General features: G+C 43.2%; 1 protein-coding gene across 1 annotated transcript in view; it reads right to left on the reverse strand.

Moving 5' to 3' along the window:
• The window catches only part of LOC124798947 (protein Wnt-2-like), a 97,280-nt gene that overhangs the window by 63,945 nt on the left and 5,878 nt on the right, over positions 1–27,457 (reverse strand). Inside the window, exon 2 of the mRNA XM_047262481.1 lies at positions 22,649–22,914. Coding sequence (XP_047118437.1) covers positions 22,649–22,914 — 266 coding nt within the window. The remainder of the gene's footprint in view (positions 1–22,648; positions 22,915–27,457) is intronic.

Raw genomic sequence — 27,457 nt, forward strand, 5'->3', positions numbered from 1 at the left:
ATAAAACTGTGTGATTACTCGTATGAAAGATAGTCACCAGTTTAGTTATTCGACGATTCCTCAGCAAGGGTAACTGCTCATGTTAATCGAAACAGAATCGACAGAAATGCTCTGGACCAAAGGGCACCGCTTCCATCGTACTTGCAGGGTTGAACAACAATATTGGAACTGTTGTTAGATTTCAGAGCTGCAAGCTGCAGAATTGGATTGGAAGAGCAACATACACTGGGTAATAATTTCTGAACATGGCAAACCTGGCACTAAGTGTCTATACGGGATATTCGGAAATTCCCGTTACAAACCTCTAGGATTTTCAGGTCGGAGTGAGCATGAATTCGAACCCACGTATGGAAACGTATTGTTTCTGTGCTACAGCCGTTTGAAAGCATATAGGTTTGCAACAGGGAAGTAATGTGGGGTTGGGCAATGTCGTTTGACTTCCATCCTACCTCATGCACAAATGTGTGAGTTTTAGAGCGACATGGTTGAGTACACATTTGCAGAGTACTCCGACATGATCCTTCTGTGTAGCGGAACTCACGGTAATGGAAGAGCTGCTCGACGCCTTTATCACGAGCGTTATGCAGAACATCCGACTCCATCGCATGCGGTTTTGTCCATAATTATGCGACGGCCTCGAGAAAGAGATACCTTCACCGTCAGCAGGTGTGACTGTGGTGCTCCAGGGAGACACTGCACGCCGAAACTGTAAGGGGTCTACTGCATTACGTTGAAGAGAACGAGTCATGGTTGCATCAGCAGTTGCGCATGCAATGGGTGTTGCTCCCAGCTCCAACTGGCACGATGTGTTTGACCAACAATTACATCCATACCACCTCTAACACTCACAGACAAGTGGATGAGGCTCGAACCAGCTGAGAGAGGTAAGTTAGACTTCAAATGACATCAACCATGACCACCCTTTTGCAAACACATCTAGCAAAGATATTTTCAAACGCCTGTAGCACGGAAACGATGCGCTTCCTGACATACCTTCCTATTCGAAAAAATTACATATTTACTTTCCTCTGCAAGTCTTAGATGTTTGTTATTGGAATTTTCGAACATCACGTATTCTTATGCATTTTACATGAACAGTCTGCCGTAGGAAGAAAGCAGGAAACTTCGTTCCTCCATGGGATGATATTCGATAAGGTACCGTCCTTACTTGCTGTGTTAGCTGATGACCTTCAGTATTAATTCATAGGCACAGCACTAGGGAATGGGCGACTTAGATGGCCATCCTGTCCGAGAAATGGCGGTTGAGCACAGGATACTTAAACAAATTTGTGAAGTACCTGAGTACACTATATCCTTTGAATTCGATAGAAATCAGAGGAATAAGCGCGCCAGGGTTCTCTTATACAAGGAGAGATCACCTGAAAACTGCAGCGTGGGTTATGGCGGTGGCCTGATAACCTCTGAAGTTGATGATCTGCAGCCTGGGAGCGGCGTGGATTTTTACGGACTGACAGCAAGGCATTATGGAAATTTCATCAATCCCTTTGGGAAACAGATTGAACCGTGATTACTATAATACTGTAATTCTAGAGACACAGTACGAACTTAGCTATCCAAAGATATGCTAGCAAATCTCGTGTGGTTCTGTCTACCGAAACACCCTGCTGTTCATCTTACTTGAATTAGATAAACCAGTAAACATTCCAACCAGAGGTGCCGGGCGTGGAATCGAACACCTCACTGCGTCGCCCCCTTCCCCGGTTACAATCCCCAGTGCCTTAAACAACGCAATACCCCGTTCCGAGCCTGTCTTTAAATCTAAAGCTCACGCATGTACTGCACCTTCTTGTGACTTTTACCAACTCTCAAACGTCGTAACACGGAAGTCGTTATTCACCTCCGACTTTTATAACTCGGCTTCCATTCTTCGCGAGGATAAACCTTCGGGAATCCATTTAAGCGACACTCACGGACAAGAAGGCTTAAAATACTGCTGTGATTGTAACCTTCAGAACATTGGGACAGCCTTGTTAATGTCATCTCGGAGCCCTAGTATCATACGACAGACACACAGTAATATACGACACTAGGTCATAGCAACACGGCGCTGTGGCCGCCCGCACCTTGTTTTAAGAACCACGCACGGCAGCCCCATGATTAATGGCTATCCCACTTCAGACACGTAACACGGGCAGCATGAGATCTGTCTCGCGCACGGGCCCCTGATGCTTACACGCGTGTGTAACACACCTACCCGCCGTCTGTACAAGCACCGATAATATCGGGCCTTCTCGCCTGCTTTTTAGCCTCGCACTTCCATATAAACGTGCGCCGCACCGTGACGTCATGTTCAACACCTTTCATAGAGGAACTTTACAGAATGGTCCTCTTCAAGTTTCTCCCCACTTATACAGGGTATAAACGGTAACTTCTTACAACTCACATTTAGTCCGAAATGACTTTGTATCATAGGACAGCGATTTACAGAAATCAAGCGGTAGTGTTACAGTTTATGGAAAGAGCACTGGAAAAATTAAAAATATGATTGGGCAAGGGAAACATGTTATTCGACAGCTTAACCTAACAATTTTGAGTAATAAGGTCAGGAATAAATCGAAAAAGATTATATAAAAACAATAGTAGAAAGAATATAATCAGATATTTTGGAAAAAAGAAAAAAAAAAGATCAACTGCTAGCCATGGAGACGAAGTGCTGGAGTTTCAAGGTAAGACCACTTCAGATATGAAGAAAGCAAAAAAGTGGTGGAAGTAGTAGGGAATACAACGGCAGCTGTTAAGAGGAAAAGGTTGTGATTTGGAAATCTACTATGAATGGATGTTAATAGATGGCCAAAGCGGTATGGAGATTCACCCAAGAGGGAAAAAGGATATTAAATCAACCGCTTAGAAGATGGATGACAGATGTAAAGGAGAAGATGGATGACGGATGTAAAGGAAGCTATGGACTCCAGGAATCTCCAAAAGAGGTGCTAGGTGGAGGCTGAGAAGCGAGAATTGCCATTAACTGTAAATGGTTTGAACATTTCTATATGTTTGACTGAACTTCATGCAACAGCGTTAATACTCCCTAGGTGGGAAAGTACAGCTGTGATACTATGTGTAGAAAGCTTCTACTTGAAATTCTGCAAAGTCTAGGCAGTACGAGCGCCATTGAGTGTGGGCGTGGATTGTTATGAATCATGACAATCTCACAAGGGAAAGTCACAAATTTGACCTCATATTTTAAAGAGGAAAAAACACACATACAAGTGATCAGACACAGCAATCTATCCCGAGCGAAAATTTGGATAATAATTCTGTTACGACCTTTTGAAACTAAAACTTTTAACTTAAGCGCTCATCAGTTGCTCATCACTCGCTCCGCCCTACAGCAGCCGCTCAGTGCCGAGCGTAAAGTACTGTACAGTGGAATGAGTAACAGGTTTGTGAAATATTGTTTTGACTTTGGCGACAAACTTCGTTCATTGTGTCGTAGTGCGCGGTTTCTAACCTGTATTCAGTACCAGAGATTTATTTGCTTCGACAATTTTTATGTTGCGATTTACAAACGCAGTGTAAATGAGTGAAACTAATGAGTGTTTCATTAAGGAGGTAGAGTAGCGCTAATTAATTATTAACATTAATGTTTTGTGTTATTTCCTGTATCCTTTAAAGCCGACCCTGTTAAAGTACATTGAAGGAGATGCGCTATTCTACAACGTGCTTGGCATGATCAAATTGTATATCGAAATTCATTAACTTCATTTCATAATAGTCCTCCAGTTGTTTATTCATTTCTATTTTAGGCATATATAAATGTGTGTGTGTGTGTGTGTGTGTGTGTGTGTGTGTGTGTGTGTGTGTGTGTGTGTGAGCGTGTGTGTGAGGTTGACATTTTTCTGTAAAATAGCCTGTGTTCTCGAACAAGATTGCAAAACAAGTAGAGCAGATGTGTCCCCCTTCCACACCTCCTTCGTAGCCTTCAAAATCCCTCGAATAAGAGAGCCCGGGTTGTCACTCCAATGTACGGTATTTTGTGCTCGGGCATTAGACGGCTAAAGTAGGCCGGAGCGAGTGACAAATAAACAGTGCGCATGGAAGTTTTAAAGCTGTACTTTCAGGTATAACTGCGTACCATGAGAATTATGGCCCAAAACTTCGTGCCGGATCGGTTTCTAGGGCTGATCTCTTGCATGTATTCTTCTTAAAGTATGAGGTCAAGACGTGTTGTTTCATCGTGAGACTAAGAATTCTCAGACCGACGACTCTGAATGGCGCGAAGCAGTTTCAAAGATGGCTGACAGTGCATTGCAGACGTTTCTGATGTTACCAAAACAGTGAAAGCTTCCAACAGCACAGCATTTGGTCTAAAATTAGAATTTATATGCTATTTAGTTAAATTTGAATTTTTGTTGCTTGAGGTTTTGTAATTATGAGTGATTTCACTGCATAGATTGCTGTTCAGAAGTCATATTGACAAAACATAGCTGTGTTTTATCAAGGGACTCACTACGACTGCCAACAGTGAGAAACAAAATCACAATGGTGTGAAATGGCTCTGAGCACTATGGGACTTAACATCTGTGGTCGTCAGTGCCCTAGACCTTAGAACTACCTAAACCTAAGTAACCTAAGGACATCACACACATCCATGCCCGAGGCAGGATTCGAACCTGCGACCGTAGTCACAATGGTGTGATTCAGACACTGTGGTATTATTTATTTTGATAGCTATTTCAACTTTCAACTCACTATTGTAAACGAGAAAGCAACAAATAAGAGTAGATGTGAACAACGTCGAGCAAAGCCTTTAGATTTGAAAGTGGGAGGATAAACCTGAGAAGCAGGGCCAAATAAATCTGTGCAGATTTAGAGTCAGTTTGGACACAAATCAAGAAATTTTTTTCCAGATTTCCTGCAGAAATGGACTTAAGAGGTTATGGGGTTAAATAGAGCAAAGAACACAGAAAAATGATACAAAATTATAAAAGACTCTGTAATTCTTGAATTTCAGTAGAGGGATAGTGTCATCCAGTGCTGAACGTGAAAGAAAAAGAAACGTTGCACTGTTTTACTTACAGAAATGGATATGTATAAAATAAAATATTCAATTTCTAGTTTATCATAATCATAATTTTTTGGTTATCATATCCATCATCTGAGCACACTTACTTTGTGTAGACCACATGAGTAGACTATGGTTCAAATGGCTCTGAGCACTATGGGACTTAACAGCTATGGTCATCAGTCCCCTAGAACTTAGAACTACTTAAACCTAACTAACCTAAGGACATCACACAACACCCAGTGAGGAGACTATGTCTGGAGCCATTGTGTAGTACCGAAAGATACCCAGGATCATCAGCTATCATTTGATATTACACAGTGGCTCCGAGCACTGCCTTCTCATGTTGTCTGAGCAAATTATTTCTGGTCAGATGACGGTTATGGTAACTGAAACTGGTCAGCACCAACAGAAATTTTAAAAACGTGACTTAACTTCATGCTATTATTGTTATCTGTCTTAATTTACGTTGTTTTTGTAGTCTTCAGTCCCAGGATTGGTTTCATGCAGCTGTCAACGTTACTCTATCCTGAGCAAGACACTTTATCTCCGAATAACTACTGCAACCCACATCCTTCTGAATCTGGTTACTGTATTCATCTCTTGGGCTCCCTCTACGATTTACACCCCTCCCCCCCCCCAAATACTTCCCTTGAGTACTAAACTGGTGATCCCGTGATGTGTCAGAATGTGTCCTGCTAACCGATTCCTTCTTCTAGTCATATTTCCCCACAAATATGTTTTCTCCCCACCTGTATTCAGTATCTCCGCGTTAGTTACGTGGTCTACTCCTCTAATGTTCAGCATTCTTCTGTTGCACCACATTTCAAAAGTTTCTATTCTCTTCCTGCCTGAACTATTTAGCAGCCATGTTTCACTTTGCATAAACGGCTACGCTCCATACAAATACTTTCAGAAAATTCTTCGTGACACTTAAATCTATATTCGGTGTTAACAAATTTCTCTTCAGAAATGTTTTTCTAGCCATTTCCAGTGTACGTTTTATATCCTCTCCACTTCGGCCATCATCGGTTACCTTGCCGCCCAAATAACAAAACTCATGTACTAGTTTGAGAGTCTCGTTTCCTAATGTAATTCCGTCAGCATCACCTGATCTAATCCGACACTGCCCGTTCCGTTCAACTGCTCTATCTAGTCCTATGCTGTCTCTGACAGAATTACAATGTCAGTGTCAAACATCTAGGTTTTTATTTCCTTTCCGTGAACTTTAATTCCTACTCGTCATTTTTCTTTGGTTTTCTTTACTCCTTGCTCAATACACGAGTACATCATTGCTCAACGAATTAATATCAATACAGGAACAAAGCAAATGGCATGAAGTTTATGTGAGTGGAAGTTCTAGGAAATTAAACTAATAAAAGGAACTGGAATGAAACAAGCTTATTAAGAAGTGAAAAAGAGGGAGGAAAATTTAAAAAAATAGGGAAGAAAATAATTAATGCAAGGAGACAAGAGGATAAACATTTGGAAGTAAGTTATTGGAAAATGAAATGGAAAACTTGGACGAGAAAAGAAAGTAGAACATATCTCATCTTGGCAAGGAAAGTGACACAAATCAATAAACGGCAATCTTTAGTTTTTGTCACTGTGAAGTCTGTGTTGGATGCATGCCTGAAGGTACAAACATGGTTACGACAATTACAGTGAAACGTCCCCCTAGAAAAATTTATGAATTACTGTGCTGGTAAACCTCTTACATTATTTGCTTCTCAAACAGCTGAGCAAAACTGAACGTACTCAAACATTCACTAAAGTGACACACAATACTTTTAGCGCAACACAATCTGACTTTCAGTCCATTTCTCTCCCCACATCCACCACTGCTGGCGGCTCACCTCCAACTGCGCAACGCTACGCGCTGTTCACATCCAGCTTCCCGACACTACAATGGCAGACAACAATACAATCTAGCCACAGACTGCACACAGCACAGCCAGTGATTTTCATACAGAGCGCTACGTAACGTTGCCAATAAGAAAACATAAACAGCTTACTTACAACAGCTGTTGTAAATGTTACGAAATTTCTTGCGTAGCAATTTACAAAGCAAGAAATGGAAGTTCATATCGAATCCCTTTTCTCGGTGAAAACTATCCTACATCATATAATACTATTTACTACTCTATGTTTTCGTAAAATGTGTTCCTTGATAAACTGTATTGATTTTCATGAATTACAATTTTGCGTTTTGTATTTTTCTAATACAACAATTTCACATTTTACCAATTTTTATTCTGACTTAAGCACTAATTTTGTCTGATGGAGGTTCGAATTCAGAAAAACAAACAAAACACCTTGAAAGACTAGAGATAGAACGTTCATATAAAGAGGACATGTACATTAGTATGATTTGTAAAAATGATTAGCGTCTGAAGCATGTCGGCCCGCGGCGCAACAGCGCCTTCCAATAAAATGTGTTTGCGGCTTTCGTTGTCGTTATAAACCTAAGGTAATGGATCAGTGTGACTTGAGCACACGTTCAGGATGCCCCGCAGACGCATGTGCGAACAGTACAGTGAAATCAGTGAGTTTGAAAGACGGTGCATTATTGGCATGAGAGAAGGTGACATATACATCTGGTAAATTGCTGCTCGTGTGGGACGAAGTGTTTCGGCAGTGAAACGGTTGCGTGCCGAATGGTTCACGTAAGGCGTAGAACACGACGAGATGGGTCAGATCGCACTACCCAGAATACTCCCCGAGAAGAAGGACAGCCCTCCTCGGCTCTAGTGGAACAGTGTAACACACCGTACACCATCATGAGAGACAGTCCGTCGCCGTTTATTACGGCATGGGTTATGTGCGGGTCATCCATTTTTCCACTTACCTTTGACGAATGTACCGAGACATGCCAGACGGCAGTGGTGTATGGAACGACATCATTGGGGAGAGGAATGGCATCAGATAGTGTTTTCGGGGGAATCCAAGTTCTCTTTGAAATTTTCGCCGCAGACAGGTGGAGCGACATCACAGTGACTGCACTCACACAAGACAAACAGCGCTAACTTAAGGCCTCATGGTGTGGGGCGTTATTGAGTACAACAATAAATCACAGTTAGTGCGTGTCCAGGGTACTGTGACTGGTGTAACCTACGCGAGTTACACCCTGTGACCTGTAGCCGTACCCTTTCTGCACAACACCCCAGATGCCATTTTTCAGCAAGATAATGCACAACAACAAGTTACTCCACGAGTACGTACCTTCTTGGTGTCACAATATATGAGCCTTTTGCGCTGGCCCTCCATATCACCAAACTTGTCGCCAGTCGAAAATGTGTAGGATACGGTGAAACGACGGGTACAGCGCTGTGACCAAATGTCAACCATAAATGAAATTTGGAACTAGGTGAATGCAGCACAAATGGCTATACTACAAGACGCCATTGCCCTTATACACGTCGATGCCATCAGGCATGGAACAAGTTATCAAGGCCTGTGGCGGACCCTTTGCCTACTAGGCAACAGGACACGTAGTCAACTGAGGTGACTGAAATGCTAGTCATTTCTGCAGAAGATACCCACACACATCAAAAAAAGGTTTTGCATCACCCCGGTTCGCAGAACTCCTGAAGACGTTGACTGTGGATATTGTTTCACAGACACAGTCTCTTTGACTGCTACGAGGTGTTACTAAACCCGCCCAAAGATGTAAACAACCATGCATGAGCAGCGCTTATTATACGGAGGGGGGCCGATTGCCGATCAGCTCCACTCATTCCACCAGGAAGGAGGTACACGGCTAGTGTTGTCTGTAGTTCAACAATTCCTAGACGGTCAATACCGCGATTCGATCGCGGCCGCACTGTTATTTTCTCCCAGGAAGGGCACTCAAAAAGGGAAGTGTCCAGGCGTCTCGGAATGAACCAAAGCGATGTTGTTCGGACATGGAGGAGATACAGAGAGACATGAACTGTCTCTAACATGCCTCGTTGCGGCCGCCCAAGGGCTACTAGTGCAGTGGATGACCGCTACCTACGGATTGTGGCACGGAGGAACCCATATAGCAACGTCACTATGTTGAATAATGTTTTTCGTGCAGCCACAGGACGTGTTACGATTTCAAACTCTGCGCAATAGGCTGCTTGATGCGCAACTTCGTTCCCGACGTCCAAAATCAAATGGTTCAAATGACTCTGAGCACTATGGGACTTAACATCTGAGGTCATCAGTCCCCTAGAACTTGTGACATTACAGCCTTTATCACTGCGATTTTTAACATGTAAAAGTTTTTTTTTTCTGTATTTGCGTCAGTATGTGCGAACTTCTAACATATACCAATGAATGTTGCAACCAGATATCTTTGCCGCGCTCCTGAAAAGCGCAGAATATCACGATAGCTATAAACTGTTATACGCTGCTATCGATCAGTAAAAAAAAAAAAAAAACCGATGCACCTATGTTTCAAAATAACAATTGCCAGTTTTTACTTCTGCAGGGAGCCGCGTCGCTGTCTAGCTCTTCTGTGAATGTGTTGCGAGTCGGACGCAAAAGTATTGTGCTCCATCTGATATAATCATTTTTATTGTAAAGTTAAGAGTTTAAGTGATTAAAAATATATGTAGCCACAAACAAGCGAGAATGTATATCGTGAAAAATTCGCTCCACCGCCACAATGGGTGGCCATGTTAATGTAAGTTTCCGTTTCATATTATAATACTTGAAGCCTTGAAGTTTATTTAATTTCAAAGAAAATCTCTCAACCTTATTTTCATTAATTATACTTATGATAATCCTTCCTGTTTAAAAGATTTATGCAGCTTATGATCCAGCGTGTGTTCTGTCGGAACAGGAGGCTGTCGTGACGACATCGCTATAGTATTTATTCCAAGTTCTTTCAGTTCCGTTTATATGTTCGTACAAATCCAATCAGTTGGTCCCTTAGGTTTCTTTCATGTAACTTCCGTCTGTTTTCTCCGCGCGATCTTCCTCCGAAAAAAAATTTCTGTTCATTTTCTTTAGTAATTTTCGATATCGCGAAGGAGAAAAGACAGCCGCCTCCTGCTCCGAACGGAACACTACGACTTTTCTAACGTCGGAGAGTACAGCACGAATTTTCCGCTAAAAGGTAATAGAGTTTCTTAAAGCTGGATCAATTACACATGTTGCTGCTGTTCTCCGACAAATCTGGTGTGATTAATAGTAATTTATTCTGTCACGACAAAAAGAACCAATTTTATTTTTACCAAAGCAACAAAGCTTTCAATTAAATTACTAAGAAAAAAAAAAAGAAATCATACCAGATCTGGCGCCCGAACAGGGACTTGACTAAAATATTGAATGTGTCACGGTACTAATATATGATTGTCTTATTTCATGTATCGCTCTTTGGAACCCACTGCTGCATAAAATTACGGATGAGCAATAAATATACGCAATCTTGAAGGACGCGGTATTTACACAAATATCTTGGGATTTAATAAGACGCAGATTTGCAGTTTTGAAGACAACGCCGAGTGAGTACCAAATTTTCGTTTGCCATAGTTCTGTCTAAAGAGTAGCTCATTGACCTTCAAATTCGACCTCACTCTATCCTTTCTGTAGCTTAACGTAAAAAACCATTTTTTTTTTCTACGTAAATATTTGAACATTTTCTGTAACCTTTTGCTTGGCCTATTTGTTTTATACTGTAGTTAGTATTCTCGTGTAAGTTCAAGATGGATGCCATTTCAGTCTTTTCTGTGTAACAGCGTTGGCAATCAATTGTTTCAACGGCGTTGACTCCATCTTGTCTTTTTGCTACAGACGTGTGTCAGTTATTACCCACGTAACATTAGACATTTGACGAACGCGCCGCGACTTTAACTTGCGCGGCAAGAATAATTGACAATCAGAATTTCAGTTGGCAGTACCCATTTTAAGTTGGCAATAGTTGAATTTCATTATGACGGACGGACAATCGAGCGCGAACTCTGCAGACGAAAGCGACGGCACTGTTAACAAACATTACCGACTCCGCTCACGCGGAACGACGGCCAGGACAGACGACAGACAAGAGGTAGCTAACGTGGACGACACTCAGCAGGAAACACCCACCTCCCCGATAACGGTATCAGTTGACATTGTCAAAATGTTACAGGAATTGATATTAGACAGACAGGAGAGGGAACAGCGCGAACGTGATCGCGAACAACGTGAGAAAGACAGAGACAAGTTTTTATCAGAGCTGAAAACGGATATGACAACACAGATAGAGTCGGTTAAGGGTGACGTCAGGGCACAGATAGAGTCGGTTAAGGGTGACGTCACGGCACAGATAGATTCGGTTAAGGGTGACGTCACGGCACAGATAGATTCGGTTAAGGGTGACGTCACCGAGCAAGTAACCACTTTGACAACCCAGATAAGCACTCTGAATAACAAAATTGAGAACATCGGTCAGAATCTCACAACTCAAATCGAAGCGTGTCGCAAAGAAACCGATTCGGTAAAACTTGCGTATAAAACAGTTGCACGACAGGTAGACGAGTTAGCGACAGCGGTAGCCACTGTAGAATCAAAAGTAAGTGCAATGGCGAATGACATTTCGGACCGAACTATTGACGAAAGAGTTAACAGTAGTGTTGCTTCGCACACTAAAGCACTTACCGAACATTACAAAGAATGGATTGATGTACAAGAGAAGCTAGTTGAGGAGAAGGTTACACGTGACTTGAAAGATGTTGTTAAATCCGCAACCTTAGACATATTATCTGCACCCGGCAGTTCAGGAGACACTGTTTGTACTGAACTAGGCCAAATTAGACGAGTGTTTACCCGGGATTTGCCGGAATGGCGGAAGCAAGTAACAGATGAGATATCCGACCTGAAACAGCAAATTCAAACACTACAGTATGATAACCAGAGTGACGGGAAACACTCACTACCTTCTGAGCCAGATGAACATCAATACCAGACAACACAACAACACAACACACCACAGTACATTCCGCGACTGAAAAATGAATTTAACGATTCACACAACAACAACACTGAACAATTGACACTCACAACCCTCATGAAAGAGGAGAGTGTATTGAAACACAGAGTTTTTCAACCATTCCAACCGGAAAAGCGAAATATTCATCCAGTCGTTTTCCTAAAGAACTTTTCAGGAGTCTTTCCAGCTGCCTGGAATGACAAACAGAGAATACAATTCATTACCGGATACATACAAGGAGAAAGTGCTATATGGGGAACCGAGATGGTTGATAAGTGCAAAACATTTAGCGAGTTTGAGAAAAACTTTTTAAGCAAATTTTGGAGCGCAGGTGTTCAGCAACGCCTACGCAAAGAGGTCTATAACGCCGAACCTTTCCATTCGAACAGTGGCGGACTTCGCCGGTACTTTGAGAAGTACTTGAGAAAGATACAATATTGGGACACTCCCATAACAACAAAAGATGTTATTATGATCCTTAAGTCAAAACTACCCATTTCCATACGCGAGAAATTAGTGAACGTGTCAGAGGAAGATCAGGACGCATTTTTATCCGTCCTTGATTCGCTCGATCTTATACACGAAGACGCGCGTGCGAGTGCTAACCGTAAGAACAACAACGCAGGCACGTATTCGAATGGAAACGGTAGTAATGGAAATGGTTCACACGAAACACAATACGGAAACAAACAGTACAATAACCGCAATAGAGGCCGAAACAATGGTTACCGTAATGGTAAACACAAAAACAAGCATTACGGCAACCAACGGTACAATCCAATATACAACACGCAACAACAGTATTACGGGAATGCCCCATACCAATCAAACAATAACGGTAGTAACTTCTACGAGAATGGGAACAAATACAAGGGTAAACGTTGCAACAATCAAAATTGCGGAGGTCAGCTACCTCCACCACAACCCTATGGGCAGCCACAACACCAGCAACAACAGCAATACACGCCTCAGCAACAACCATTCATGCGACAACAACAGTACACGGCACCACAACAGGACTTTAGATACAATAACAATAAACCAAGAAAACAATACAATCCACCGGTATATTTTACGCAGGCAAGTAATGTACCGATTTTTCAGCCTGGTAATCAAGTGCATTACCAACAAGGGTTTGATACAAATCAACAAACACAATGGGTAAAAAACCAGCGAGAATGGTCAAGTGATGTGACAGAAGAATCAAATCAGTCGCATCACAAGAAAGCGGAAAACTAAAGGCAGCACTTTTTCGCCTCCTTGGGGATGCTGCGGAATTAATGACGTGTCATCGGGAAAGAAATGAATGGTTAGATCCCATACCTAAAATTGTAGAACCAGAATTAGATTTAGATGCAAAACTTAGGCAAGCATTGGTATCCTTAGCTGTACAGGCGAATCTACGCAAGAAGTCTTATGACAAGAAAGTATCTAAGGCTCTTACATATGATATTAATGAAAAGGTGCTTTTACGGACACATTTTAAGCCATCGAAGTTGTTGAAAAGAAATCGGAAATGGAGGCTATTGTACGACGGACCATTTGTAGTAATTAGAAAACCACATACAGGATGTTATCTAATGGCGGATCCAGCATCTGGCAGAATTAAAGGATTGTATCACCACCAGGATCTCAAGAAGTATAACGAGGCAAAGTAACGAGCAAAGGAACATTAGCCTAAGGTTTAACCTGCGAAACACTTCGGTATTCAAACACACCAATACGAGTACTCACACTTTGGCGAAAAACTATGGAGGTAATTGAAGATTTGATTTATTATGGCGTACGAAAAAGAAAGCACATTCCATTTGAGAGGATAGATTCTCAGTTAGTTTTAAGTTAGTCATAGGTGTAAGCAGTCCAAGTTGGCTGTTGGCATTGAGGAATGCCGTTATTGGTGAAAGGAGATACGGAAGGAAGTAGCAGATTGCCACCTTCCAACTCCAATGAATATATATATATATATGAAATATTAGGTTAAGCAATTTCTTTTTCAGCCCTCAAGATGGAATGTTAGTCTTTAAGTGTACAGAGTACAGCCTATTGCGTGTAAACTGTGCGTTATTGTAACACCGCCATGAACTATACCTTTTGTTAGCGCGATCTTTAGAATTAAACAGATTTGTGTAGCCAAGTGTTTGAACTGTCAAAAGCAGTAAATAACAGATAGAGTATCACGTAGTATTTGATAGTTTTCAGGAGATTCAATCTCAGATTCAAAATATCATCTACGAACAGTAAGCCTCATAAAGATTTAATAGCTAAGCAACAAAGCATTTCCTTTATTGTGTTTTACAACAGCTGTTAGGTCATGTAGTCGAGAGTGCCACTACATCGAAACATATACGTCGTACTGACAAGCCTGGAGTATTCCTGATGGTAAATGTTTCTTCTTTAAACATGTAAGATGCACTAAAGTAATTAGCTATTTCACAGCCAAGCCCGACAATCGCCCAGAAGGAAGCGTGATAAACTAGAAAGCTGTCACCAGAAATGACTCACATTATAATAATAAAACTAAGATCTGATATTAGATTAAAGAATAGCCACTTGAAGGCACACGTGACGCATGTCATGCATCTAAGGTAAAAAAAAAAAAATATCCTAGTGTAGTTGTGCTAGAATTTGTATATGTATATAGTATATTTATGTTCATATTTGATCCTCTCCTCTTCCACTTCCCCATCCTATCCCATTAAAAAAAAAATTGAGGATTAGAATTTGACAGGCTCATCTGAGTGCTCTTTAGACGGTTGAAGTGGAAACGAAATTTGTGGGAGAGATCCGTTAGCGAAAATTTTGTTCTAATCGCGTATCGCGAGTAGCAATGTTGAGAGATTATAATACATCCCGCGAGTAGCACTTGCAGCCAGTAACTTTATGAAGCATGAATCTTCCGGAGAGAAATGCATGAGTATGCTCGACCAGTAGAGATAGAATTTGTTCAATCTGTGCTCTACATAAACAGTGACACTAAATTTTGAAGAGAAACGAAATAACAAGCTGCTTAAAAGATTTGTTTTAAGAACAATTTTACCTTTGTAAAAGGGAGAGAGAATAACCGAAATAATCGTGCCTTGATGCACAAGTAGTGGTATTCAATACGCTAATCCGGCGTGGCGTGACTGAAAAGGTTAACAGAATTTGTGACTGTAAGCAAACTTAAGAAATGTATGTATCTATGTATGTAATTTATGGACATTGTTTAATCTTGTAATGTATTTACCTGTGAGTAACTTGAACTGTGAACTTTGAAATCGCAATGTGAGATGGGAGATGTGAATTTGCAGACACTCTAAGACGTTCTAAACAAAATGTGAGTGATAAAGTGTACAAAATACGTGTGCAGTGACATGTGTACACGCAAGTGCAGGTAGTGACAGCGATCACAGCAAAGCATTTTGCAAACTATATGTAAAACGTTGACTTCACTTACCTGTGTGTAAGCAGCATGGCGGGTCGCAGGGACTGTCGTGTGAAATCCTCGAAACAGACGGTGGTATTTTCTACCCAAGTTTTCGATACGCCGATCGACGATGGAGAAAGGACACTAGACGTGTGTTTCCGCGTGTTCTCATTTTAGCAGAGCGCGAGTGACACACGTTAAACTTCATACGAGCATACACGAGCGCGTGTTGCACTGGACTAGTAACCGGCAACAGCGCGGAGCTGCTTGCAATTGGACTCAACAATTAACATTTGAAACACAACCGACGCGCGCGCTGTGGAGGCGTGTCATTGACCTTAGAATGTTTTCCGTCTCACAACTACGCAAGAGACATTGCTAAAGCTATCACAGTGAAACTTAATTATGAACTTTATTTATTCTGTAAAACGAGAAGTCTTAGCTTCAAATTAATTTCCATTTCATCAGTCACGTCGGATATTTTGCGATAGATAGTTAAATAAAGACAAGGCATTACTGAGCACTGAAACGTTAACTGGAGGGGAAGGTCATCAATCCTGTCCAGAATCCTATAAAACCTTTACCTGTAAGTCTACATTGTAGCACGAACCTAACACAGGTTTCTTTCTGTTTATTTGCATGTAAACGACATGACGCTTGATGCGAGACACTAGAGAGGCAACACGAGCGAACACAAAAAAAAAAGGACGCTACCCAGGGTCGTGACCTCTCGGACGACGCCGCTCACCGAACGAGAATAGACGTTGCAGACTCCGGTTAAGTGAGCGCGTGACAAATAAAAGTGTACAGTGTAGTGTCAAGTGAAACGTCCTGATTAACAACGACATTCTAAAAGAATCTAATGAAACGGATAAAAAAAAACATTACGAGACCAAACAGGTCACAGACAATTTTAGAGGACTGTTTAAGTAATTATTTCAATGTATCTGTGTATGTTTGTCTACTGACATGTTTTGTTTTCTATATAGAGTATTATTCATTTATCTTTGTGTGTGTTAGACTTAAGATTGTTTTTTTTTTTTTCATATTTTGTTTCACCGTAACAGCAATTAAGATGACAGTGCAAGGACACCTTACAATGAACTGAGAGAAGTGCCAAAGTGCACAAAAGACACTGAAAGACTATTTGTTTTCATAACTGTACTGGAAGCATAAAATAACTAGATGACAAACTCATTCCAATTTTATGTTAGAACGAAAGTAAACAGATGATAAAACACAGTAATGTCTTGAAACTATATGTGAGTCCTGATGATCCTTCCGGAATCATCATGCCTCACATGGGAGGCATTGTGACATTACAGCCTTTATCACTGCGATTTTTAACATGTAAAAGTTTTTTTTTTCTGTATTTGCGTCAGTATGTGCGAACTTCTAACATATACCAATGAATGTTGTAACCAGATATCTTTGCCGCGCTCCTGAAAAGCGCAGAATATCACGATAGCTATGAACTGTTATACGCTGCTATCGATCAGTAAAAAAAAAAAAAACCGATGCACCTATGTTTCAAAATAACAATTGCCAGTTTTTACTTCTGCAGGGAGCCGCGTCGCTGTCTAGCTCTTCTGTGAATGTGTTGCGAGTCGGACGCAAAAGTATTGTGCTCCATCTGATATAATCATTTTTATTGTAAAGTTAAGAGTTTAAGTGATTAAAAATATATGTAGCCACAAACAAGCGAGAATGTATATCGTGAAAAATTCGCTCCACCGCCACAATGGGTGGCCATGTTAATGTAAGTTTCCGTTTCATATTATAATACTTGAAGCCTTGAAGTTTATTTAATTTCAAAGAAAATCTCTCAACCTTATTTTCATTAATTATACTTATGATAATCCTTCCTGTTTAAAAGATTTATGCAGCTTATGATCCAGCGTGTGTTCTGTCGGAACAGGAGGCTGTCGTGACGACATCGCTATAGTATTTATTCCAAGTTCTTTCAGTTCCGTTTATATGTTCGTACAAATCCAATCAGTTGGTCCCTTAGGTTTCTTTCATGTAACTTCCGTCTGTTTTCTCCGCGCGATCTTCCTCCGAAAAAAAATTTCTGTTCATTTTCTTTAGTAATTTTCGATATCGCGAAGGAGAAAAGACAGCCGCCTCCTGCTCCGAACGGAACACTACGACTTTTCTAACGTCGGAGAGTACCGCACGAATTTTCCGCTAAAAGGTAATAGAGTTTCTTAAAGCTGGATCAATTACACATGTTGCTGCTGTTCTCCGACAAATCTGGTGTGATTAATAGTAATTTATTCTGTCACGACAAAAAGAACCAATTTTATTTTTACCAAAGCAACAAAGCTTTCAATTAAATTACTAAGAAAAAAAAAAAGAAATCATACCAGAAACTTAGATCTACTTAAACGTAACTAACCTAAGGACGTCACACACATACATGCCAGAGGCAGGATCCGAACCTCCCACCGTAGCAGTCGCGCGATTCCGGACTGAAGTGCCTAGAACCGCTCGGCCACCGCGGCCAGCGGCGACGTCCAAGGCGAGGTCTATTTTTGCAACCACGACACCATGTAGCGCGGTTCAGGTGGACCGAACAACATGCCGAATGGGCCGCTCAGGATTGGCATCACGTCCTCTTCACCGATCAGTGTCGGATATGCCTTCAACCAGAATATCGTCGGAGGTGTGTTTGGAGGCAACCTTGTCAGGCTGAACGCCTCAGACACACTGTGCAGAGAGTGCAAGGTGGAGATTCCCTGCTGTTTTGGGGTGGCATTATGTGGGGCCGACGTACGTCGATGGTGGTCATGGAAGGCGCCGTGACGGCTGTACGCTACGTGAATGCCATCCTCCGACCGATAGTGCAACCATATCGGCAGCATATTGGCGAGGCATTCGTCTTCTAGTCGACAATTAGCGCCCCCATTGTGCACATCTTGTGCAGGACTTCCTTCATGATAACATCACTCGACTAGAGTGGCCAGTATGTTTTCCAGACATAACATGCCTGGGATATATTGAAAAGGGCTGTTTATGGAAGACTTGACCCACCAACCACTCTGAGGGATCTACGCCGAATTTCCGTTGAGGAGTGGGACAATCAGGACCAACAGTACCTTGATGAAATTGTCGATGGTATGCCACAACGAATACAGGCTTGCATCAATGCAAGAGGACGTGCTGCTGGTATTAGAGGTACCGGTGTGTGCAGCAATATGGACCACCACCTCCGAACGTCTCGCTGTATGGTAGTACAACATGCAATGTGTGGTTTCCATGAGCAGTAAAAAGGGCGGAAGTGATGTTTATGTTGATCTCTATTCCAATTTTCTGTAATGGTTCCGGAACTCTCGGAACCGAGGCGATGCAAAACTTTTTTTGATGTGTGTAATATACACTCCTGGAAATGGAAAAAAGAACACATTGACACCGGTGTCTCAGACCCACCATACTTGCTCCGGACACTGCGAGAGGGCTGTACAAGCAATGATCACACGCACGGCACAGCGGACACACCAGGAACCGCGGTGTTGGCCGTCGAATGGCGCTAGCTGCGCAGCATTTGTGCACTGCCGCCGTCAGTGTCAGCCAGTTTGCCGTGGCATACGGAGCTCCATCGCAGTCTTTATCACTGGTAGCATGCCGCGACAGCGTGGTCGTGAACCGTATGTGCAGTTGACGGACTTTGAGCGAGGGCGTATAGTTGGCATGCGGGAGGCCGGGTGGACGTACCGCCGAATTGCTCAACACGAAGGGCGTGAGGTCTCTACAGTACATCGATGTTGTCACCAGTGGTCGGCGGAAGGTGCACGTGCCCGTCGACCTGGGACCGGACCGCAGCGACGCACGGATGCACGCCAAGACCGCAGGATCCTACGCAGTGCCGTAGGGGACCGCACCGCCACTTCCCAGCAAATTAGGGACACTGTTGCTCCTGGGGTATCGGCGAGGACCATTCGCAACCGTCTCCATGAAGCTGGGCTACGGTCCCGCACACCGTTAGGCCGTCTTCCGCTCACGCCCCAACATCGTGCAGCCCGCCTCCAGTGGTGTCGCGACAGGCGTGAATGGAGGGACGAATGGAGACGTGTCGTCTTCAGCGATGAGAGTCGCTTCTGCCATGGTGCCAATGATGGTCGTATGCGTGTTTGGCGCCGTGCAGGTGAACGCCACAATCAGGACTGCATACGACCGAGGCACACAGGGCCAACACCCGGCATCATGGTGTGGGGAGCGATCTCCTACACTGGCCGTACACCACTGGTGATCGTCGAGGGGACACTGAATAGTGCACGGTACATCCAAACCGTCATCGAACCCATCGTTCTACCATTCCTAGACCGGCAAGGGAACTTGCTGTTCCAACAGGACAATGCACGTCCGCATGTATCCCGTGCCACCCAACGTGCTCTAGAAGGTGTAAGTCAACTACCCTGGCCAGCAAGATCTCCGGATCTGTCCCCCATTGAGCATGTTTGGGACTGGATGAAGCGTCGTCTCACGCGGTCTGCACGTCCAGCACGAACGCTGGTCCAACTGAGGCGCCAGGTGGAAATGGCATGGCAAGCCGTTCCACAGGACTACATCCAGCATCTCTACGATCGTCTCCATGGGAGAATAGCAGCCTGCATTGCTGCGAAAGGTGGATATACACTGTACTAGTGCCGACATTGTGCATGCTCTGTTGCCTGTGTCTATGTGCCTGTGGTTCTGTCAGTGTGATCATGTGATGTATCTGACCCCAGGAATGTGTCAATAAAGTTTCCCCTTCCTGGGACAATGAATTCACGGTGTTCTTATTTCAATTTCCAGGAGTGTATTTGTCCTTTGAATATGAACATCCTATCTCTGGTCGTTCAATGTTGTCTGCTTTTCTTAAGCTCGTATTTCATATTTCTAATCCCAACATTCTGGTATTCGGTAATATAATAATTGAGGCCCTGTTAATAATTTCTATGGGTTGCCTAATTTATTTGACGATGTTTACAGTTTGTCTCACACTGATCTGTGAGAGGAGCTTGGCGCTAGGAATTTTCTTTATTTATGGGCGAAGGCAGCAGTCTTGCTAGCAGCCATAATGGCTTCCCATTTTCCATCCTTTTTATAATCGCCAGGATAGCACGTGGTGTCGTTTGAAAGTTCAGTAGTGGGCAAAGTTTCTCCTGTTCTCAGTTCCCCGACCTACCTTACCAACCTTGTAACTGCTATTTCTGCTCGATTTTAACGTCGCGAGGTCGCCTCCCTGTGAGATTCCGGCCCTCTGATTGGCCAGTTCAGGTGCGCGCCCGTTTTTCGCGGGTGGGCGCCAACCACCCTCTGCGGGTGGATAGTGGACAAAGGGGCAGTAAGTCAGTTCTAGTGTAACCGTGCCTGCGAATGGAGGTGCTGCTTCCAGGAGTGAAGTTTCGGTAAGCATGAGCGCCGACGTGCACTGTAGCTTCGCGCCCTGCTGCCGAGAAGGAACCTTATAGGTCATTTTACTGATGTGCGTTCCTTAAATTACGGTCTACGCAATTTTTACGGGTTATTAGACTGTAGGTTTACCTTGTACAGTTGGGCATAATGTGCAAGATGTGTTGGTTAGTCACAGTAGCTTGCAGTTCGGCATTAAAGTTTATACTTTCATGCTCACTTTTCCGCATCGTGTGGCAGTAGCTCTTTCAGTTCTCCCGTCCAAAATTTGACTCAGAATTTATGTCTTCCTAGCTTGAAAACTTGTGCCCTTTGTCCTACGCCACGTGGTGAGTGTTGGCGCCCCTGCATGTTCGTTAAAGTAGTCTTACCGCGAGCCAAAGTTATTTAGTATCGCTTGTATGAATAGTTTCGCGTCTGGCTCGTTTTATTCATTTGGTACAGGAGGCTACCTAGCGATTCACCCCCAGTAGCATCTTTCTTAGTCTAAGGTTGATTCATGGTGGTGGTCGTTGCATGCCTGCAACTCCGTCCTTTAGTAAACTGAACTCCATTTGACAATTACGGCGATCGTTGCTTACTTTCCTCCTGATGCCGTGGCTTATTATGAACGTACGTCGGGGCAGGCTGCTGAACTCAATTCTTTCTTCCTCCACCTCCATCCCTTTCATTACGTGAAGTCACCCTTGTTTGTTACAGTAGAATAATGCAGAACTATAACGGTTGCTATAAGGTAGTGCAGGTCTCGCGCCTTTAATGATAGGATAAAGACTCGATATCGCGAGCCTGGCAGGACCATTGCTCGCATGGTACCGATAATAGTAATAATAATTTTCAATTATCCCGCAGTGATAAACTGGGAAGTGTTCACAGCTTAGTGTGAGTACGTGAGTACTAAATCCACTTCATGTGATGGAAGTAGTGGCCTCTGCTTTACCTTGCCGGCCGGTGTGGCCGTGCGGTTCTAGGCGGTTCAGTCTGGAATCGCGCGACCGCTACGGTCGCGCGTTCGAATCCTGCCTCGGGCATGGATGTGTGTGATGTCCTTAGGTTAGTTAGGTTTAAGTAGTTCTAAGTTCTAGGTGACTGATGGCCTCGGAAGTTAAGTCCCATAGTGCTCAGAGCCATTTGAACCATTTTTTGTTACGGTCGTCCCGAACTGCGGATCCATTCACATTCGTATAAAGGTTCCATAGTCCGCGACTGCTACGGTCGCAGGTTCGAATCCTGCCTCGGGCATGGATGTGTGTGATGTCCTTAGGTTAGTTAAGTTTAAGTAGTTCTAAGTTCTAGGGGACTGATGACCACAGATGTTGAATCCCATAGTGCTCAGAGCCATTTCAACCATTCACTTTACCTTGCTGGTTTAGAAAAAATATCAAAACTACAGCGCCTACAGCAAGGAACAGTAACCTGTGCAATAAAGCGAGCCACAGCTTTTGATATATATTATTGGGGCGGAAAAGTGGCAGAAGAATTTGCATGAGGTGTCAAGGGGATAGAGGAATAACAAAAAAGTTTTTAGGAAGTCAAGAAAAATGAGACAACTCAAAGAATTATTTAATATTACGTGACAAGAGCTCACATTCGATGAGTTCATTATAATGGACTTTACTGCCAAAATTACTTTTAATGGACTTATTTGTATGTTCAAAATGGTTCAAATGGCTCTGAGCACTATGGGACTTAACAGCTGTGGTCATCAGTCCCCTAGAACTTAGAACTACTTAAACCTAACTAACCTGAGGACATCACACACATCCATGCCCGAGGCAGCATTCGAACCTGCGACCGTAGCAGTCAATTTTTATGTCGATTGAGTTGTGTCAGTGTTGTTGCCGGGGTGCGATGTGAGAAGAGAATAAGGGGTAAGTCTGAGGCTGACCTTGCGACCGGCGCGGTTGTTGTGCAGGTTCATGAGGCTGCGCGCGTCGCCCTCGACCTCCCGCGCGTCCAGGAAGCGTCGCGCGAGGCGCGTGGCGAAGCGCACGTCGGCGCTGCAGCCGCCCCACGACCAGCCGGCGGGCGGCGCGCGCGGCCGCCGGGGGTCGCAGCCGCAGGCGGACACGTTGCCGCGCGCGCACGCCGCCGCCACCGACCACGCGGCGCCCGCGCTCGCCGCCGCGTACGTGTACGCCGCCTCCCGGCTGCCTGCAAACACAACAACACCACGTGTAAACAACCACTGCTGCAGTACACACACACGTAGACAACTACAGCTCACTGAAAGATGTATTAGTAACCGTGACTCAGTTTCTTTTTTTAAAAAATACCCTTATTAGGTCACTTTCTTGTCTCTATACTAGCATGGCATTAGTGCTAAATAAATCAAATATGCAGAAATTATTTTACAATTTTACATTCTTTATTTTTTAAAATACGTGTTGAAAGAACTGCTCCAGACCTGCAAAACAGGAAACCAATAAAGTAATTTATAGGTTGAAGAAACACAATAGGAAAAGATTGGTTGGTTGGTTGGTTGGTTGTTTGGAGAAGGAGACCAGACAGCATGGTCATCGGTCTCATCGGATTAGGGAAGGATGAGGAAGGAAGTCGGCCGTGCCCTTTCAGAGGAACCATCCCGGCATTTGCCTGGAGTGATTTAGGGAAATCACGGAAAACCTAAATCGGGATGGCCGGACGCGGGATTGAACCGTCGTCCTCCGGAATGCGAGTCGAGTGTCAATAGGAAAAGACACAGCAAATTATAGAGGAATAAACCTACTAAATGCGAGACATAAAATTTATGGGAAAATTTTTAATCAATGATTAGAAACCATTATTGACCCAATAATCTCAGAACGACTATCAGACTTCAGAAACAGATATATAAAGATGAAAGAACAGATATCATCAGTGACCATGCAGCTATCTTGGAATGAAACGATATTGAAATCAAGACTCTAACCTGTCGACAGGCGTTGATATACATCAACGGGGACAGTTGAAAATGTGTGTCCCGACCGGGACTCGAACCCCGGATCTCCTGCTTACACGGCAGACGCTCTATCCATCCTTTTTTTTTATACAAATGAATAAAGGAAAGCCGTTCCTCTTCGGCTACATAAACAGAATGATAGGAAGTCGTCCCGTTACTATAGCCCGCTGCGAATCTTTCGATGACTGTCGTCTCGAACTGTGTTGTTTTCGTTGTTGTTCAATCTCATAAAAAAAAAGGAAATTGTAAAGGTGTGCTATGGTTGTCTTCTCATGTCATCGATAATCCAGCTGCGTGGCGGATTATGGAATGCGCTCCAAAGAAAATTAGAAAAATATTGCCTCTGTTTAGGGTTCTTGACGATCGTACAATGTCGTTCGTTGAGGTAATACCAAAAATCGGGTACTGCCTTTTCGCCATTACCGAATAGGTAGTGAACAGCAAGGCCGCTAATCCACGTTACAGAGTTCGTTTTTGCTCTTGGGGAAATACATCTCATCGGGAAAAAAAAGTGATCGGGCAGTTATCCCGTCGGGAGTCGTGCGTGTGAGAAAAGCCAATATCTGGCGCACCAAATACCAAACGTCCTTTGCCGACCCGCATTCCAAACGATGTTCATCCGTGTCAATCACTTGGCATGTGGCACACAAGGGTGAATCGGCGAGGTGGATGTGATGTAGGCGGGACTGGCAGAACTGTTTCCCATTAACAGTTACGTACCATGCAGACTGCACGTCAGTATGAAGGGTGGCAGCATTCACAGCACGCCACTTCGTAGTCGGGTGTTTGCTTTCAATCACTTTCGACGTCCTGTTCATTTGCATGGCAGCATATATCACACTCGTCATCATCAAACGGTGGGTAGTAGTGCGGAAGGAAGATTCCAACTGAGCCACCGACGGCACAGAGGATAGTGCGACTGCACGGATTTACCCTTGTACGCTCCCCGTGAGACCCACATTTCCAACGTAATGTCCACACAATACACTCGTAGTGCCCCTGCCCATTACACTCATTACTCGCGGCAGACAATCTTACTGAGTTCCGTAAGAGTTCGGGCAATGCGTGTGCATCTAGCGCAGAAGAAGAAGGTCAATGGCCAGTTAGCCTTAACTATATGAAGATGGTATCTGTTCTTTCGGACATGTGGCTCAGATGGATAGAGCGTCTGCCACGTAAGCAGAAGATCCCGGGTTCGTGTCCCGGTTGGAGCACACATTTTCAACTGTCCCCGTTGATGTATATCAACGCCTGTCGACAGCTTAGGGTCTAGATTTGGTTATCATTGCATTCAGAAAGAGTCATGTAATGATAATATATTTATAATAATGTAAATTTTTGAAAAAGTCGGAAATTTGGCTTAGAAACGCATTTAACATTTATTGTTTTGAGAAAGCGTTTGATAAGTTAAAAAATCCCTTTTGTGGAAAATATTATAAATAAAACGTTTTCCTAAACACCTTATTAATACCATAAAAAGCCTACACGTACATACAAAAATAGTTGTAAGTTTAGATTCGAAAACGTCAGATGAAATTTTAATAAATCGCGGTGTTCGACAAGAGCCCAATCTATCACGTACTTCGTTTAATTTATATATAGACGACTTGTTTATGTAGATCAAATACAGCCAGGAATTAATACAGGAAATAGTGTGCCATTAAACACTCTCTTATAAGCTGATGAGCAGTAGTTATACAGGAAATAGAAGATAATTTACAAAGAGCAGTATATAGATTGAACCAAAACGCGATATATTACAACTTACCTATGTCTACAATTAAGAAAACGATAATGGCTTACAAAGCGACGAATCCAGCCGGATTGAAAGCAATAATAAACCACAAAATTTTGTAACAGGTGTCTCACTTCAATTATCTTCAATGTCATATTACTTTTAACTATGACAAAGGCATTCAGAAGGAGGTAAACATATATTAATTTCTCTGCAAAGCAATTGGAAAAAGTTTGGGAACTAAAATTGAGAAAGAACACACAAATGAATTAATATAAATTTATGGCTGCACCTATTCTGCCGATGGAAGTTACTGATCTCGTCGCGTGAAACTTGCCGGGGGAGGTTCTGTGACTTTTTGGGAGTGTTTTTCGCACCATGACTTCGACCCAACCATTCAGGTTACAGTGAACGTGAAACAACACGTTCATTTCAACGTTGTCGATGTCCAAGTGTTGCACTGTCAACTACATCTTCCTGTTGAGCTTGCTGCGGACAGTGCCGTCTTCCAAGGGCTGCGAGCGTACGGTCCTGGTTTGACGAAGAATCGGGCACGCTATTGCACCGCGCACTATTTACAACAGCGGGTGAAAAGTGGCAACACGCCCACAGTTTGTTACCTCTGCGGGATATTATCATCTACAACTGAATGTGGCATATCAGAAGAAACTTCTGGTTTCTCTTCCTCCATGAAGTGAGGCCATTGTTAAGGATAGCATTGAAATTACACCGTATTAGCTTGACGTCTCCTGGGGGGGGGGGGGGCTCACATTTTTTGTCTACTGCGCTTAGTAGTATTTGCTCACGTGTGCTATTAATTTCCGTCCACGAGGTTGCCCTGTTATACTCCTTACGTACATAATTTTCATATTTCGTACCAGTTATTGCTCCATGCCGGCAACTGCCTGATCAAAATCTACCTGAAGTGCTTGCGGCTTTCGTGCCAACATGTAAACCAGGGACCAGCCTCGATACGAGTGTGACTATGGCGTCCATGATCTACACATTGTGCCGAGCGAGTATTCTCAATTTCCGAGTATCTTGCACAATGCACATGCGCCGAAACAAGGGCTAATGGCGGCATCTGCCAACACCAGAAGTTAACGTATTCTGGACGAGCTCACTCTTGTCACAAAAAATTGTGCTTTCCTGTCCTCTTAATCTTTACCGTGATGTCTGCTTTGTTTTCGTGACACATTTAAAAGTTACACAAGGTCCTGTTTTTTTTTTCTCCTACAACAGAGACGAGATATCTTAACGTAAAAGGTATTTACGCTTTACAGACAAAAAGCCTACACGAAGCAGAAATAAGAGCGTAAATAGATAATCGTGTTTTGACGTAAATTATTTCAACACTGAAGAAGTCAGAATTATTTGTCGAGAAAAATAATTTTCGTTGTTATTTGGACCTTAACAAGGAAACAGGACGAAGGATAAAGTAAAGAGGTGCTATTTACCACGCTCTAGATACTGTGTGTTGTGTCTGAAAGTATATATTTTCTCGAGCAAATTAATGTATATGTTCTGTAATGTTTGGATGAAAGTTTCACGTTCTTACAGTTCTCAGAAGTGTAAAGAATCTAACACCGGACCTTTGACAAGATTTTCCACGACGAATCCTGCTTGGCCGAAATACGAGGTGCATTCAAGTTCTAAGGCCTCCGATTTTTTTTCTAATTAACTACTCACCCGAAATCGATGAAACTGGCGTTACTTCTCGACGTAATCGCCCTGCAGACGTACACATTTTTCACAACGATGACACCATGATTCCATAGCAGCGGCGAAGGCTTCTTTAGGAGTCTGTTTTGACCACTGGAAAATCGCTGAGGCAATAGCAGCACGGCTGGTGAATGTGCGGCCACGGAGAGTGTCTTTCATTGTTGGAAAAACCCAAAAGTTTCTAGGAGCCAGGTCAGGTGAATAGGGAGCATGAGGAATCACTTCAAAGTTGTTATCACAAAGAAACTGTTGCGTAACGTTAGTTTGATGTGCGGGTGCGTTGTCTTGGTGAAACAGCA

Source organism: Schistocerca piceifrons, chromosome 5 (genome assembly GCF_021461385.2).
Source record: "Schistocerca piceifrons isolate TAMUIC-IGC-003096 chromosome 5, iqSchPice1.1, whole genome shotgun sequence".
NCBI classification, from domain to species: Eukaryota; Metazoa; Arthropoda; class Insecta; order Orthoptera; family Acrididae; genus Schistocerca; species Schistocerca piceifrons.